Source organism: Siphateles boraxobius, unplaced genomic scaffold (assembly GCF_051911475.1).
Source record: "Siphateles boraxobius isolate OS27281-9 unplaced genomic scaffold, OSU_SipBor_1 17, whole genome shotgun sequence".
Classification (NCBI taxonomy): Eukaryota; Metazoa; Chordata; class Actinopteri; order Cypriniformes; family Leuciscidae; genus Siphateles; species Siphateles boraxobius.
The window spans coordinates 4,056,530-4,069,387 of NW_027508777.1; the positions used below are offsets into that span (position 1 = coordinate 4,056,530).

A 12,858-nucleotide genomic window follows, 5' to 3' on the forward strand; every position below is an offset into this window, starting at 1 on the left:
CATAGTCAGATGTGATTCTGTTGTAATAGTTTAAGTGAAACAGCATACACTTACTTTTTGCGTTAATACTTTGTGTATTTATTATAAACGGTGCTTTTCATTCCCTGTTTTCTTAGTGATTTGGTCTTTTGAATTCATGTATAAAGATTATGTTTTAAAGTTAGACCATAATCTTTACAAGAGTGTGGAACTTTGCATCACTACGGTGTGACAAAATATGTTGGCGTGTAAAAATACATCCAAACATTTAAGCACAACTATTTACACACATACTAAGCAGGATAATATCTAATTGTAGATTGTGAACACACCATTATCTGATTACTTGGGGTCAGAGAACGATTTTTCAACAAAAGTTTGTGCTGGATGTAAAAAATAAAGGTATTAGTTAATAACAAAAACTTTAAATCAACATGAAAACCATAATATAAATAAATAAAATATAGTTTGAAAATTACTTCCATAAAGCTATGCCCGTATCACCCACCACAAAGTTTTGCGTTCGTGGTTGAGACCTCGCAGAGATTACACCAAAATTAGGGTTCTCAAACATTGCCTGTTTTTTAAGGAATACAAACTTTGCCATTGTTTATTATGTGCAATATATCATTATATGGCCAGTTTGGTTTCTTCTTACTTGTACAATATACTTGGTTCTAAATACTAAAATTAAAACTCCATCACCAATCAATTATTAAAAACATTTTATTTTTTCAAAAACTGTTTAAGTACATAATGCCAAACAATAGGCTACAACAGTTGTTATTGCAGTTTCTTCATGAGAGATTCTTCATGCTTGAACAAAGCGTTGACCAGGTCGTTGGCAATGCTTTCACAATTCACATAGTCCAGCGGTTCCCTCGTCTTCATCTGGTGTGTTGGATTCGCTCGCACATTTGTAACTGATTCATTGAGCAATCAAGATAGTCAATTATTGGATTAATGTTCTTCACTTTTTCAACCAACTGACTGGTGTTTGCTTTCAGAAACCTTTGATGATCTGAGAATATAAAAATTAAAACAATAACAGGAAAAAGGAAAATGAAGACAAAATGGGAAAGAATATAAAGATTGAATCTAACCTTGTATTATCCTGTTTCTCTTCTTTCCCAGTATCCCCGTTTGGGCAGTATTTGGCTTTGATCAAATCTGCAGTAAATAAATAAGTTTGATAAGTCTGCAGTAAAATAAAGGGCTGATGAAGGCTGTAGTAATAGTTACAATTCTGAGTCTGAATAATCCAGGAGCATGACACCGCATAAAATAAATTAATCTTGGCTTATTCTACAAAACTCGATCCAATAGTACCAAAAACATAAAAAAATTCTGTATTGCAAATGTGCACATGCCAATGTTAGACCAGAATGCGACCTTCCTTAAAATTGGCCCCAAAGAGTTAACTACGACTGCTTAATTAAGATTAATTTTATACATTACATAGGCGAAAACTGTTTTAATAGTTTCTCGTGTATTACACTTACAATTGTATTACTATTACTGACCTATAAAGCCCTAAATGGTTTAGCTCCTGTGTATTTAATGGACCTTCTATCGCCCTACAATCCATCGCGTTCTTTAAGATCACTAAATTCGAGGCTTCTGGTCATTCCTAGGATATCTAAGTCCACTAGAGGAGGGAGGGCGTTCTCGCATTTAGCTCCTAAACTCTGGAATAGCCTTCCTGATATTGTTCGAGGCTCAGACTCGCTGTCCCAGTTTAAAACTGGATTAAAGACGCATCTCTTTAACCAAGCATTCACATAATGCTTACCTTTTATACCACTGTTGAATCAGATCGAATGCATTAATATAATGAACAGCAGCTATGCTAATTATCTCCCATCTGCTTTTCTGCTGTTATCTCGGGACGCTAGTCCCGAGGTAAATAGCGTTCGTCAGCTCCGGTTTCTATCCAGCCTCTCACGGAGACCTCAGATGCCCCAACACCTGCGATAAGATGACTAAACGCCTGTGAAGAGACGACTCGACGCCTGTGAAGAGACGACTCAACGCCGGCGATATGTTATGCCCTAAATTACTACATGATTAACTAACTGTATTTTTTTCTATGTACATTTCTGAAATGCACATTCTGTAAAGCTGCTTTGAAAAAATAAGTATTGTGAAAAGCGCTATACAAATAAATTTGAATTGAATTGAATTGAACAATTTGCCGCCACATTTGATTTGGCAGAAGTCATATTGATCTCAAAGGAGCTTGAACCAGTTATGATCTGCGAAAACACATGGCCATCATCAGATGCAGAGATTTTGCCTGTTTACATAAAATATCTGTCAGTTCATCTGTCAATTGTTCATTTTTTTTTCTTCTTCTTCTTTTATTATTGCTGCCATGAATTGAGTTAATTCGTGCCTTTGATAAAATCTCCAGTAAATAAATAAGGTTGATAAGTCTGCAGTAAAATAAATGGCTGATAAAGGCTATAGTAATAGTTACAATTCTGAGTCTGAATAATCCAGGAGCATTACAGCACATAAAATAAATTCTACAAAACTCGATCCAATAGTACCAAAAACACAAAACATTTCTATATTTCAAATTTGTACATGACACTGTTAGACCAGAATGTAACCTTACTTAAAATTGGTCCCAAATAGTTAACTACGACTGATTAATTAAGATTAATTTTATACATTACATAGGAGAAAACTGTTTTAATAGTTTCTCGTGTATTAATAGTTTCTCGTATATTACACTTACAATATGCCGGCACATTTGGTTTGGAAGAAGTCATATTGATCTCAAAGGAGCCAAGAGTTAAACCAGTTATGATCAGCGAAAACACATGGCCATCATCAGATGCAGAGATTTTGCCTGTTTACATAAAATATCTGTCAGTTCATCTGTCATTATACATAGAGTGCAACAGTGCCTCCCCCCTTTTTCATTCTTATTTCCCATAGTGATTTAAAAAAATATATATTTATATATAAATATGCAAAATATGCATATATAGCTTATACAAACATTTCAGTATTTTGAGAGGGTAGGGAGATTGTCATTCGCAGTGCTTCATGGGAGTGGGCAGAGCTATTTTGGTGTGTGTTGCTTTTTTTTTTTTAACTATGTTTGACATAATTTTCACTACAGCATCATGGCTCATGGGTAATGTAGTTTTCACCAGGAGTTCAACTGTGAAACACGATTATTTACAAAAAAAATAAGCTGAAGGCTTTATCAGAAGCAAATACCATGTAATAACAACCTCTTAGCTCACAGTAGGTCTGTCTTTAAAATTAATTTCTGTATGGAGAAAGTAAATGTTTTTACTTCCAGAAACCGCCTGTTGCACTCTATAATGTTTTCTCATTAAAAATAAAATATAAACCAGACTAACATGTTACTTGGATGCCTGATTGTCCTGCAGTGTTTGCTGTCTCTAGAGAGAGAAGGAAAGACCATGTTATTTTAAATGGCAATGAAAAGCGTTAGCCTATATAAATAGCTTTGATTTGACTTTTATATGTTTTGCTTATCACATTGTGACAGTGTCATTCATATAGCTTACATGTTAAACAATTTATCATGCAAATTGCTAAAAGTTAAAATCAAAGACGGAGTAAAAGAAGAATTAAAAAGTAACCTAGCAAAATTTAAAAAGGCCTATGCACATATAAGCATGTCTGACTAAAATAATTTCTAAATAAGATTTAAAACTGAATACATCTAAAACATTTATTTTAAGGTCCTTTATGGAAACCCCGCAGCTTAAATAAACAATGCTGCAGATTTTAGTTACATGAGATAAAAATACAACATAGCATAATACAAAATAAACATTGCTGTAAAACAGTCATGTTAAACTGATACTGATTTGTGATATGGTTTAAAAAAAAAACATAGCATAATGAACATAAACAATGTTGTACATTTTTAAAATCATACTTTATGATAAATTAATATAGTAGATACATGTTAATATCTGTATCACATCAATATCATAATACAATGCTCCATATTTAAAAAAAAATCTAACTTTGATAAATTAATATAGTAGATACATGTTAATATCTGTATCACATCGATATCATAATACAATGCTCCATATTTTTAAACCCATACTTTGATAAATTAATATAGTAGATACATTTTAATATCTGTATCACCAGTTACAGCAGATAAAAATACTAATAGCCTAATGGGGATAAAACAAATACGTAGCCTGGGCTATTTAAAACACTAATGAATTATACCGTCTTTTCCTTATGTATAAACGATTTTTCTAATTAAACATCATTGCGTAATACAGATAAACAGCACCGTAGCATAAATTAATTATAGAGAAAGTACTCACTGTTTTGCATTTTTGATGGGGTGGTCATAGAAGAGAGGGTGCAAAAGTTTTTGGTACAGACAGGGGTATGGCACAAGTCCATGTGTCTTGGCTATTTTATAGCCTTTTACAGTAAGAGCCTGTGGAAAACTATGGGGAAACGGCGGAGCTGTGTGTCCACTATATTCTTTCGGAAGTGTTTAGGTTCAAGGCCAATTCACATTCCCAGGGGGTAGGCAGACCTTTTGATATCACTTATTTGTCATGCACACTGTCCATGCTGGCAGGCACTACCTGTGTGATTTTTTTTTTCTTCAACCCTGGTGAAAATGTAAGATGATTTTATTTTTATCTAAATCTAACATAATTGGTACAGTAAATTTGTTAAATATTTATTTTAAATGAACAGAATGCTTTTCAACTTCAGTAATTTAGTAAGATTTTTTAATGAACGGCATGATTTTCAACTTCAGTAATTTATTAAGATTTTAAATGAACAACAATTAGTAAACTATTTATTTTATATATATTTTAATTTATACACTTTTAAAGGAACACAATGCTTTTCAATGGGCTCAGGAACGTGTCACAAAAACAGATACCAGGCCAGCCACACGCTGGTGTGACAGAGAGAAAAGACTTCAGGGGAAACACTTGTGGGTTTTTTTCAACCATGGTGAAACAGTAAGACGATTTTATTTTTGTTTAATTTATATACTTTTAATTGAACAGCATGGTTTTTCAACTTGAGTCAGTGTCAAATATTTGTGAATGACTAAATGTAAATTTTATAATCATTTCATTTAAATGAAAATAATGCTTTTTCAACTTCTGTGTGAGATAATCTTCAAAATTCCTCAGCAATGCGGAGGGAGGGAAATTCCTGCTTTGACACACACACACACACACACACACAGACGCGCGCGCTTGCTATGTTTTTGAGACAGTGTGAGATCATTCATACATTGGATTGTTTGCAATATTTTTGTGGCTCCATTTTATTCAAACTTTTTGTGTGAGATTTTATTTTATATTCTTTTAAAGAACAGATAAACTTTCACCATTTTATTTAAACTGAAATGCTTGGTTCAGTGAATAGTTCTACATTTTATTCAAACTTTTTTGTGAGTTTTTATTTTATATTCTTTTAAAGAACAGATAAACTTTCACCATTTTATTTAAACTGAAATGCTTGGTTCAGTGAATAGTTCTACATTTATTTTAACTTTTTGTGTGGGATTTTATTTTATATTATTTTACAGAACAGATAAACTTCCACAATTTTTTCTTATCACTTTCACAGCTGCCCGTGATAAAGCTCAGGGATATTTAGGGGATGCGGCGACAAAAACACCAACTTCAAACGATCAAACTAACTGTCACCATCAAAGCCAATACATCTCAAACTATCTGTCACGCATCCATCATTTTGACAAAAAGTGTAACCGCAAGGGGCGGAACATAGGTCAGAAACGAACTGTCACACATCCTATACGCCCCTTTTTCTTGATCAAACTAACTTCAAACAATCAAACTAACTGTCACCATCAAAGCCAATACATCTCAAACTAACTGTCACATCACTTTGTAACTGTAACATCAAAGCATATGTTAACATCAAAGGCCGATACCTCCCTTTTCTTGATCAAATGAACTTCAAACGATCCAACTAACGGTCACCATCCATCATTTTCACAGAAGCTGTAACCGCAAGGGGCGGGACTAGATCAAAGGTCACCATCCATCATTTTGACAGAAAGTGTAACCGGAAGGGGCGGAACTAGGTCAAAGGTAACAGGAAGGGGCGGAACTAGGTCAAAGGTAACAGGAAGGGGTGGAACCGGAAGGGGCGGGACAAGGGGCGGGGCAGGAAGGGGAGGAACCGGAAGGGGCGGGGACGATCAAAGGGTAGAAACGCCCACCTGTCAATCAATCATTTTGACAGGTGGTGTCTGTTATGAACTACTTACATATGATAAAATGTATACTTTTTACAAAGAAATACACTTGAAATATTGTTAAAATTGTAATTGTTGTTGTAATTGTAACCTATTTGTAATTGGTTACAATTTCTAATTGTAAAATATGTATCTATAGATAATTTCTTTTGTCCTTGCATTCTTTGGGACCCTGTGACACACCTGTGTGAAAGCTGCATATTAATTAGCCTCATTATGTATGTGGCACATTATCCGGCCTTTGTCTTCTCAGGTGTGAACACGCCTCCACGCATATTGCCTTTCCAAACAAAAGGTGTCTTATAAAATTTAAATCAATGTATTGTTTTGTGTGAATGATTAGGCAGGATGATTTTCAGATCATTTTGAAGCAAAAATTCTAGGCAACAACACTCATTAGTCAAAAGTCTTGTGGACACATATTTAGTATGTGTTTTGTGGCCTTATTTCAGACCCTTTAAGTTTTAGTTTTTTCAATAACCACGCATAAACATTATTCTCTACAAAATACAAACATGTATATACATGTTGCTCACATATTACGGTAGCCCCGTTTGTGCTATATAGAGTGAATCTACACCCGTTGCCATTAACATGTTTATAAATAACTGAAAAAAGCACATATGTCAGAGCATCTCAGAACACCTCAAGGACCCCAAAAAAACCCTTAGACCTCAGAGGGTTAAGTACAATATCAGTAAGTTGGCTTTTCCAAGCCAACTTAATTATTTGTCCCATTTTTATTTAAATAATTTAGCACTTTAAAACTTTTTTAGATGCCATAAATTGTGTATGACAGGATCATTTATTATGCATATGATTCATATTTATAATCATGATTTCCATTACACGAGAGTAGGTGTTAAAACTTCATGCTGATTTGTACTCGGCTTTCGCCAAGATGATCATCAACTAAGACGTAGCTTTACAGTAACCTATGCTTCTCCATCCATTTACGCTTCTTTCCATCTGGTGACGTGAATCTCCTTCTGTCTGGTGTTAATAGCTGCAGTGTATTGCGCGTCAGCACACACAACGGGTGCAACCACAGTGCGGTCCCCCCATAACAACCCTCTGGATTGAGCGGAGTAGGGAACATCTCTAGGGTCTTCAAGTGCGCACCTTCCGTCCTCAGTGTTTCGTCGACTAGCCCACAACACCTCAAGAGGGCTCGACAGTGACTCTGGCGTCCCAGAGGCACCCCCCTCCGTCCCCCACTCAACTCAGCCCAGCTTACTAACCTCTACTTCCCTCTTGCTGCTGAGACCTAACCACAATCTCACAATCTCTCCGCAACCCAACCATACGCGCCAACCCGTTTGACTAAGGCTGTCGAGCCCCACTGGTGCGTTAATATGCAGTTTCAGTGGCAACGGTTCCGTATGGCATACCACCTACCACAAAACACAATATCTGCCCAACCACCCAGCATTCACGCAATATACACAGGAACATAATGACTGTAAATTCTATACAACCTATACAAATACATTTACATTTATTCATTTAGCTGACGCTTTTACCCAAAGCGACTTACAATTGCTATATATGTCAGAGGTCACACGCCTAGTCTGGAGCAACTAGGGGTTAAGTGTCTTGCTCAGGGACACATTGGTGTCTCACAGTGGATTCGAACCCCGGTCTCTCACACCAAAGGCATGTGTCTTATCCACTGCACACATCACCCACACCCGTAAATAAATAAACCAACAGTTGCTGCTGAGACCTAACCACAATCTCACAATCTCTCCGCAACCCAACCATACGCGCCAATCCGTTTGACTAAGGCTGTCGAGCACCACTGGTGCGTTAATATGCAGTTTCAGTGGCAACGGTTCCGTATGGCATACCACCTACCGCAAAACACAATATCTGCCCAACCACCCGTCATTCACGCAATATACACAGGAACGTAATGACTGTAAATACTATACAACCTATACAAATAAACCAACAGACTCTTCAAGTTTTCTTAATAAGGAAACTGATCCTACTCTCTTCCATTGACCAAAGGTCTTGCCAGCCCATTTTGCGTTGTTTCACACTCTCCCATCTCATCCACTCTCCCTGCTTGGCCTGGGAAATGGCCTTTATACATCTCATCCTCTCCTCCTGCTTTCGCACCTCGTTGACTACCAGCTTCCTCCTTTGAGCTGGGCCTGCCTTGTGCCATTTAGGAGGAGCTAAACTCAGCCCAAAACCCCCTCTTCCATGCTGTACCTGTCCCACGATATCCCCAATTTGAAGGTCAGCCTTTGCCTCTACTACAGATTTCTTTGCTGACCACTTTCTACCAGTTTTTACCACAGGGGCTGCCTCCCTTACACATTTGCCGCGTGACTCTGCTAAAGTCATTTCCAGTCTGACCTTGGCACACTTAAACTCCTCGGTTAAAGCAGAGACTGGCAGCTGCAATACTCCTTTACTATAAAGCCCCACTCTGCTGAGGCAGCGTGGAACTCCCAACCATTTCCTGATGTATGAACTTATTAACGCTTCCAGCTTATCCACTGTTGTCAAAGAAACCTCGTACACAGTCAGTGGCCACAGTAACCTTGGCAGTAGACCAAACTGAAAGCACCAGAGTTTCAGTTTGCCTGGTAGAGCACAGCTGTTTATGCTCTTCAACCCTTCCACTGCTTGTCGTCCAATCTGTACGGAACTCCATTAGGCCCTGGAGATGATGAAGCCCTTGCCTTTTTCACAACCTGCTCTATCTCTTTCCACTTAGGTGCACAGACCTCTATTTGGTATTCTGGTGGATTGACAGGTGGGATGTCTGACGGAATTGACATAGGTTCATGCCTTTTTGCATCTGTATGCGTTTCCTCCAAATATCTCTCTAGCTCAACCCTAGATGCTTTTAAAGTGCCATTCTTCTCACTGGTGAATAACTTCTTTACGAATTTGAATGGATCTTTATAGAAATTAATTATAAAAATAATTATAAATTCATATATATACATATATATATATATGTGTGTGTAAAACGCATAAGCTGAAAAAGAGACCTCGGTCTCAGTCTGGTTCCACTGTTAAGATAAAGTTTAATAATATTAAGAAAAATAATTTTTTGTTTTAAAAACCCTCCACTATTATCTCACCTAAATGTTTTATTATGCAGTGATATTTGTTTTTACAATGGGGCAATTCTTTTAATATTTTTTTTAATAGATGAAGTTTTAATAGATGAGAAAATCGAGCTGTCTTCCTCTTTTTTGACATGTTTATTCAGTGTTAGAATGTACAATATTCATATGTCTTCCCGAGGGAAATAGAAATACCTTAACAGAAAACCTTCAAAGTATTGTGACAGGTTTAGTTTCAAATAAACTACAAAAACACCTCCAAAGCAAAAAAGATAAGATAAGCGCATAAATGATAAGATACATGCATAAACATATTTGAAATAATAAATAAATGGATAAAGGGACTACAGTAGCAATAAATAATATAATATAAAAATAATATAAATAATACCAATTATAAAATATAGCTGCAAGCAGCCATATATGGCAAGGGCCAAGCGCAAGAAGCGGCAACAGATGCCATCATGGGTGGGAGTGGCAGACCAACTACAGCAAGGAGCAATTAAAGACATTTTAAGAGAATTTTGCCAAAATGGCTGAAAAATCATATACATTAAAGGTACAATATGCAAGGATTTTTCGCCACCAGGGGTCGCTAACCTCTTACAATAACAAAGGCGTATACTGATGACGTATATTCCACATTAAGCTGAATTATGGATCTTGTCGTCAAGCTGATGGATCTTTTATGGATGAGTGAATACATTAATGTTTTTAACATGACTGTGGTATGAAGCAGGGCGCGATTGCTAGACGTATACCAGCGCCACACGCAACCCGAGTCCCGCGGATATAAAAGAATAAGGACATTTCATTCTACCGAACTACACGCAAGTGCTGAATTAATACTCACACAGGACAGTTTATTAGACGAATCAAACTTGAGGTAATGGAGCGCTGTTTCACTTGCTCTAACAGTTACACTATCACACTAAACGGCATTTGAGTGTGTTGAATGTTGTTAGTTTGGTTGTGTGTTGGCTGTATGAGACTAAGTACGTTAAGCTAAATCAACATTAGAATAACATACAGATCATAATCTAACATTTCATCATGTTGAACTAAATAACATTGATAGTTTTATGTACATTTGCTCACCTGTCTAAAAGTACATGCAACACTCGCGTCTCTGTCAAGTCGAAGTTAGTCGCAGAGCTCAAGTCGGAGCTCTCGGCATCTCGAAAGATGTTGATCTTCGTTTTAGTCCTCTTTTTGTCTCAAAGTCTGCTTGCCATGATCCAAAATGTTTGAACAAAACAACAACAGCGTGAGAGTCCTGCTAGGCATAACGGGCCAGTTGTCAATGTCTGTCGCCATGGTTACTATGGCAGTACGAGGTCAAACCTGGCGGAAACCGAGGGTAACGCGGATATGACGTCATTGACTGGCGACTCCTCACCCCTGCCCACACGCCCCGTTTCCTTGGTTAAAATTAACGCAATTTTCTCACGATTTACAAATTGTTTGAAACATTTGGGATATTGTAAGTAATCAACTAAACAAACTATATAACACTGGTCTAGTGGTTTTGGATATTTTACTGCAAAAATCCTACATATTGTAGCTTTAACTAAAAATATGATTTAATGGTTTATCACTTTCGACAAATAGGTGTCGCAGTTACGAAATAGATGTGATGTGTTCAGAGTGGGGTGACAATGACACATACAAGTGTGATCCGTCACAGAAACCAGGGACACAAGTCGGCAGCACAACTTTCGAGCAAAATGAGAAAGAAGAGTTTTTTTTCAAAATTGGTGATTTTCAATTTTTTGGAGAATCTGTTAATTGAAATCACGAAGAAGCCTCTCCATGTTTGAGATAGCAGTATTGGTATATTTAAAAGCTTACATTTTGAGGTTGAAATCGGCTTGTTTTCGGAGATTCTAGCATGCAGTAGGGGCGTTGCGTGTCATTGTCTGTGTGTATTTCCATACTGAATAACCCGGCGCTTTTGCCCCCGCCCTCCAAGTCAACCACATGGCTACTTATTATGCTGTGCTCTGGCCAGCTCTCTCTGATATCAAAATTCAATGAAGATGGATGCCGCAAAGATTGTCGCAGACGAGATGAACCGTCTGGCAGTTACACCGAAAATGTTTTCGCCGCACTTCGTGGGCTCGGGAAACTGAACCGGAGGTATGGGCGCAGCGCGCGCGCCCTCAGTGCTTCAATACGGCGGCTCGGCTCGCTGACAGCGGTGGCTGACTGTTTCATATGTGACGGAGAATCGAAATAGAGGATGCAGTTAAGACCTTTGCTGCGATGAAGGCCTGCCGTGCGTGTTTCTGAAATGTAAGTTAAGCTTCATTTGCTGTTTAGTCGTTATTTAAGATGCTGAACCTGCTGATGATATAATGTGCTTGCGGACATTTCATTTGTGTGTGTATACGCACATAAGAAAGTGGTGTAAAGAGATTTGCAACAGTAATTTGAGGAGGTGAAATGTGATTATTTGGAAAATTGCAGAAATGACTGCTTAAAGAAAAATGCCAGCAGGCATTTGCCTCCTACATAAACTTTAATATTGTTGACATTTTGGGCACACGAGCGTTGCGCACTATTTGCGCTATATGTAGGCCTATGGCTTATTGGTCTTTGTTTGTTGTTGTTGGTTTTGCGTTATATGTATATGGCATATTGGTCTTTGTGTGTTGTTGCTGGTTTTGCGTTATACTGTATGTATATGGCATATTGGCCTTTGTGTGTTGTTGCTGGTTTTGCGTTATATGCAGGCTATATGGCATATTGGTCTTTGTGTGTTGTTGCTGGTTTTGCGTTATATGTATATGGCATATTGGTCTTTATGTGTTGTTGCTGGTTTCGCGTTATATGCAGGCTATATGGCATTATTGGTCTTTGTGTGTTGTTGCTGGTACGTTGCAAATAGAGGGGCAGCACAATTGTTTTTCGCCTAGTGCGGCAGAAGTGCACTCATTCGAAGTGTAAAAAAAGCTGTAAAGCACATGGAGGAGCTTTACAGGGGGTATGGCTTATCTAAATGAGATGTAAATGAGCCCTATTGTCACCCCCAGCAGCAGAGACAGGTGAGAACTGCACAATCTTTAGAGCTCGTTTTCTCCTCTTTGAGCTTTTTTAAGTGCCTACTTTAAAATGGCCACAACTTCTCCAAATATTATCAGATTTCCACATGTTACACATCGTTGGAAAGCTTGGATATTACACTCTCAGAATCTATGAATAACTCAAAATGCCCCAGAACCGACTTGTGTCCCTAGTTTCCGTGACTGGTCACAAGTTTGGTGCTGGTGGCAAATTCTGAGTTTCATACTGTTACAGCAATGCATTTGTTAAGTATAGCATTTTACATCACAAAACTGTATTGAAGTCAATGGGAATTTCATGTTTTGTTCTATTATAGCGCCACCAAGAGGCAAAATCCAACAATTTTTTCAAGTGTCCTGAGAATGAGCCCATACATGTGTGTGCCAAATTTGGTGAAAATATCTCAATTCGTTTCGGAGTAATAGACATTTATATGAAAAAACACGTAAA

General features: G+C 37.5%; 1 protein-coding gene across 6 annotated transcripts in view; it reads right to left on the reverse strand.

Moving 5' to 3' along the window:
• LOC143740254 (MSL complex subunit 3-like) overlaps window positions 1-12,858 on the reverse strand; it is a 272,665-nt gene that overhangs the window by 91,877 nt on the left and 167,930 nt on the right. Inside the window, exons 10-13 of one of the 6 annotated variants that reach the window (XM_077232342.1) lie at window positions 3,360-3,401; window positions 2,723-2,836; window positions 1,083-1,149; window positions 692-1,000 (exon numbers count right to left, since the gene is read on the reverse strand). The exons of 3 other annotated variants lie outside the window; for them this stretch is intronic. In XM_077232342.1, coding sequence (XP_077088457.1) covers window positions 958-1,000; window positions 1,083-1,149; window positions 2,723-2,836; window positions 3,360-3,401 — 266 coding nt within the window. In that variant the 3' untranslated portion in view covers window positions 692-957. Of the gene's footprint in view, window positions 1-691; window positions 1,001-1,082; window positions 1,150-2,722; window positions 2,837-3,359; window positions 3,402-12,858 lie in introns of those variants that run through there. 2 more of the 6 variants (XM_077232343.1, XM_077232345.1) reach the window with 2 other exon arrangements.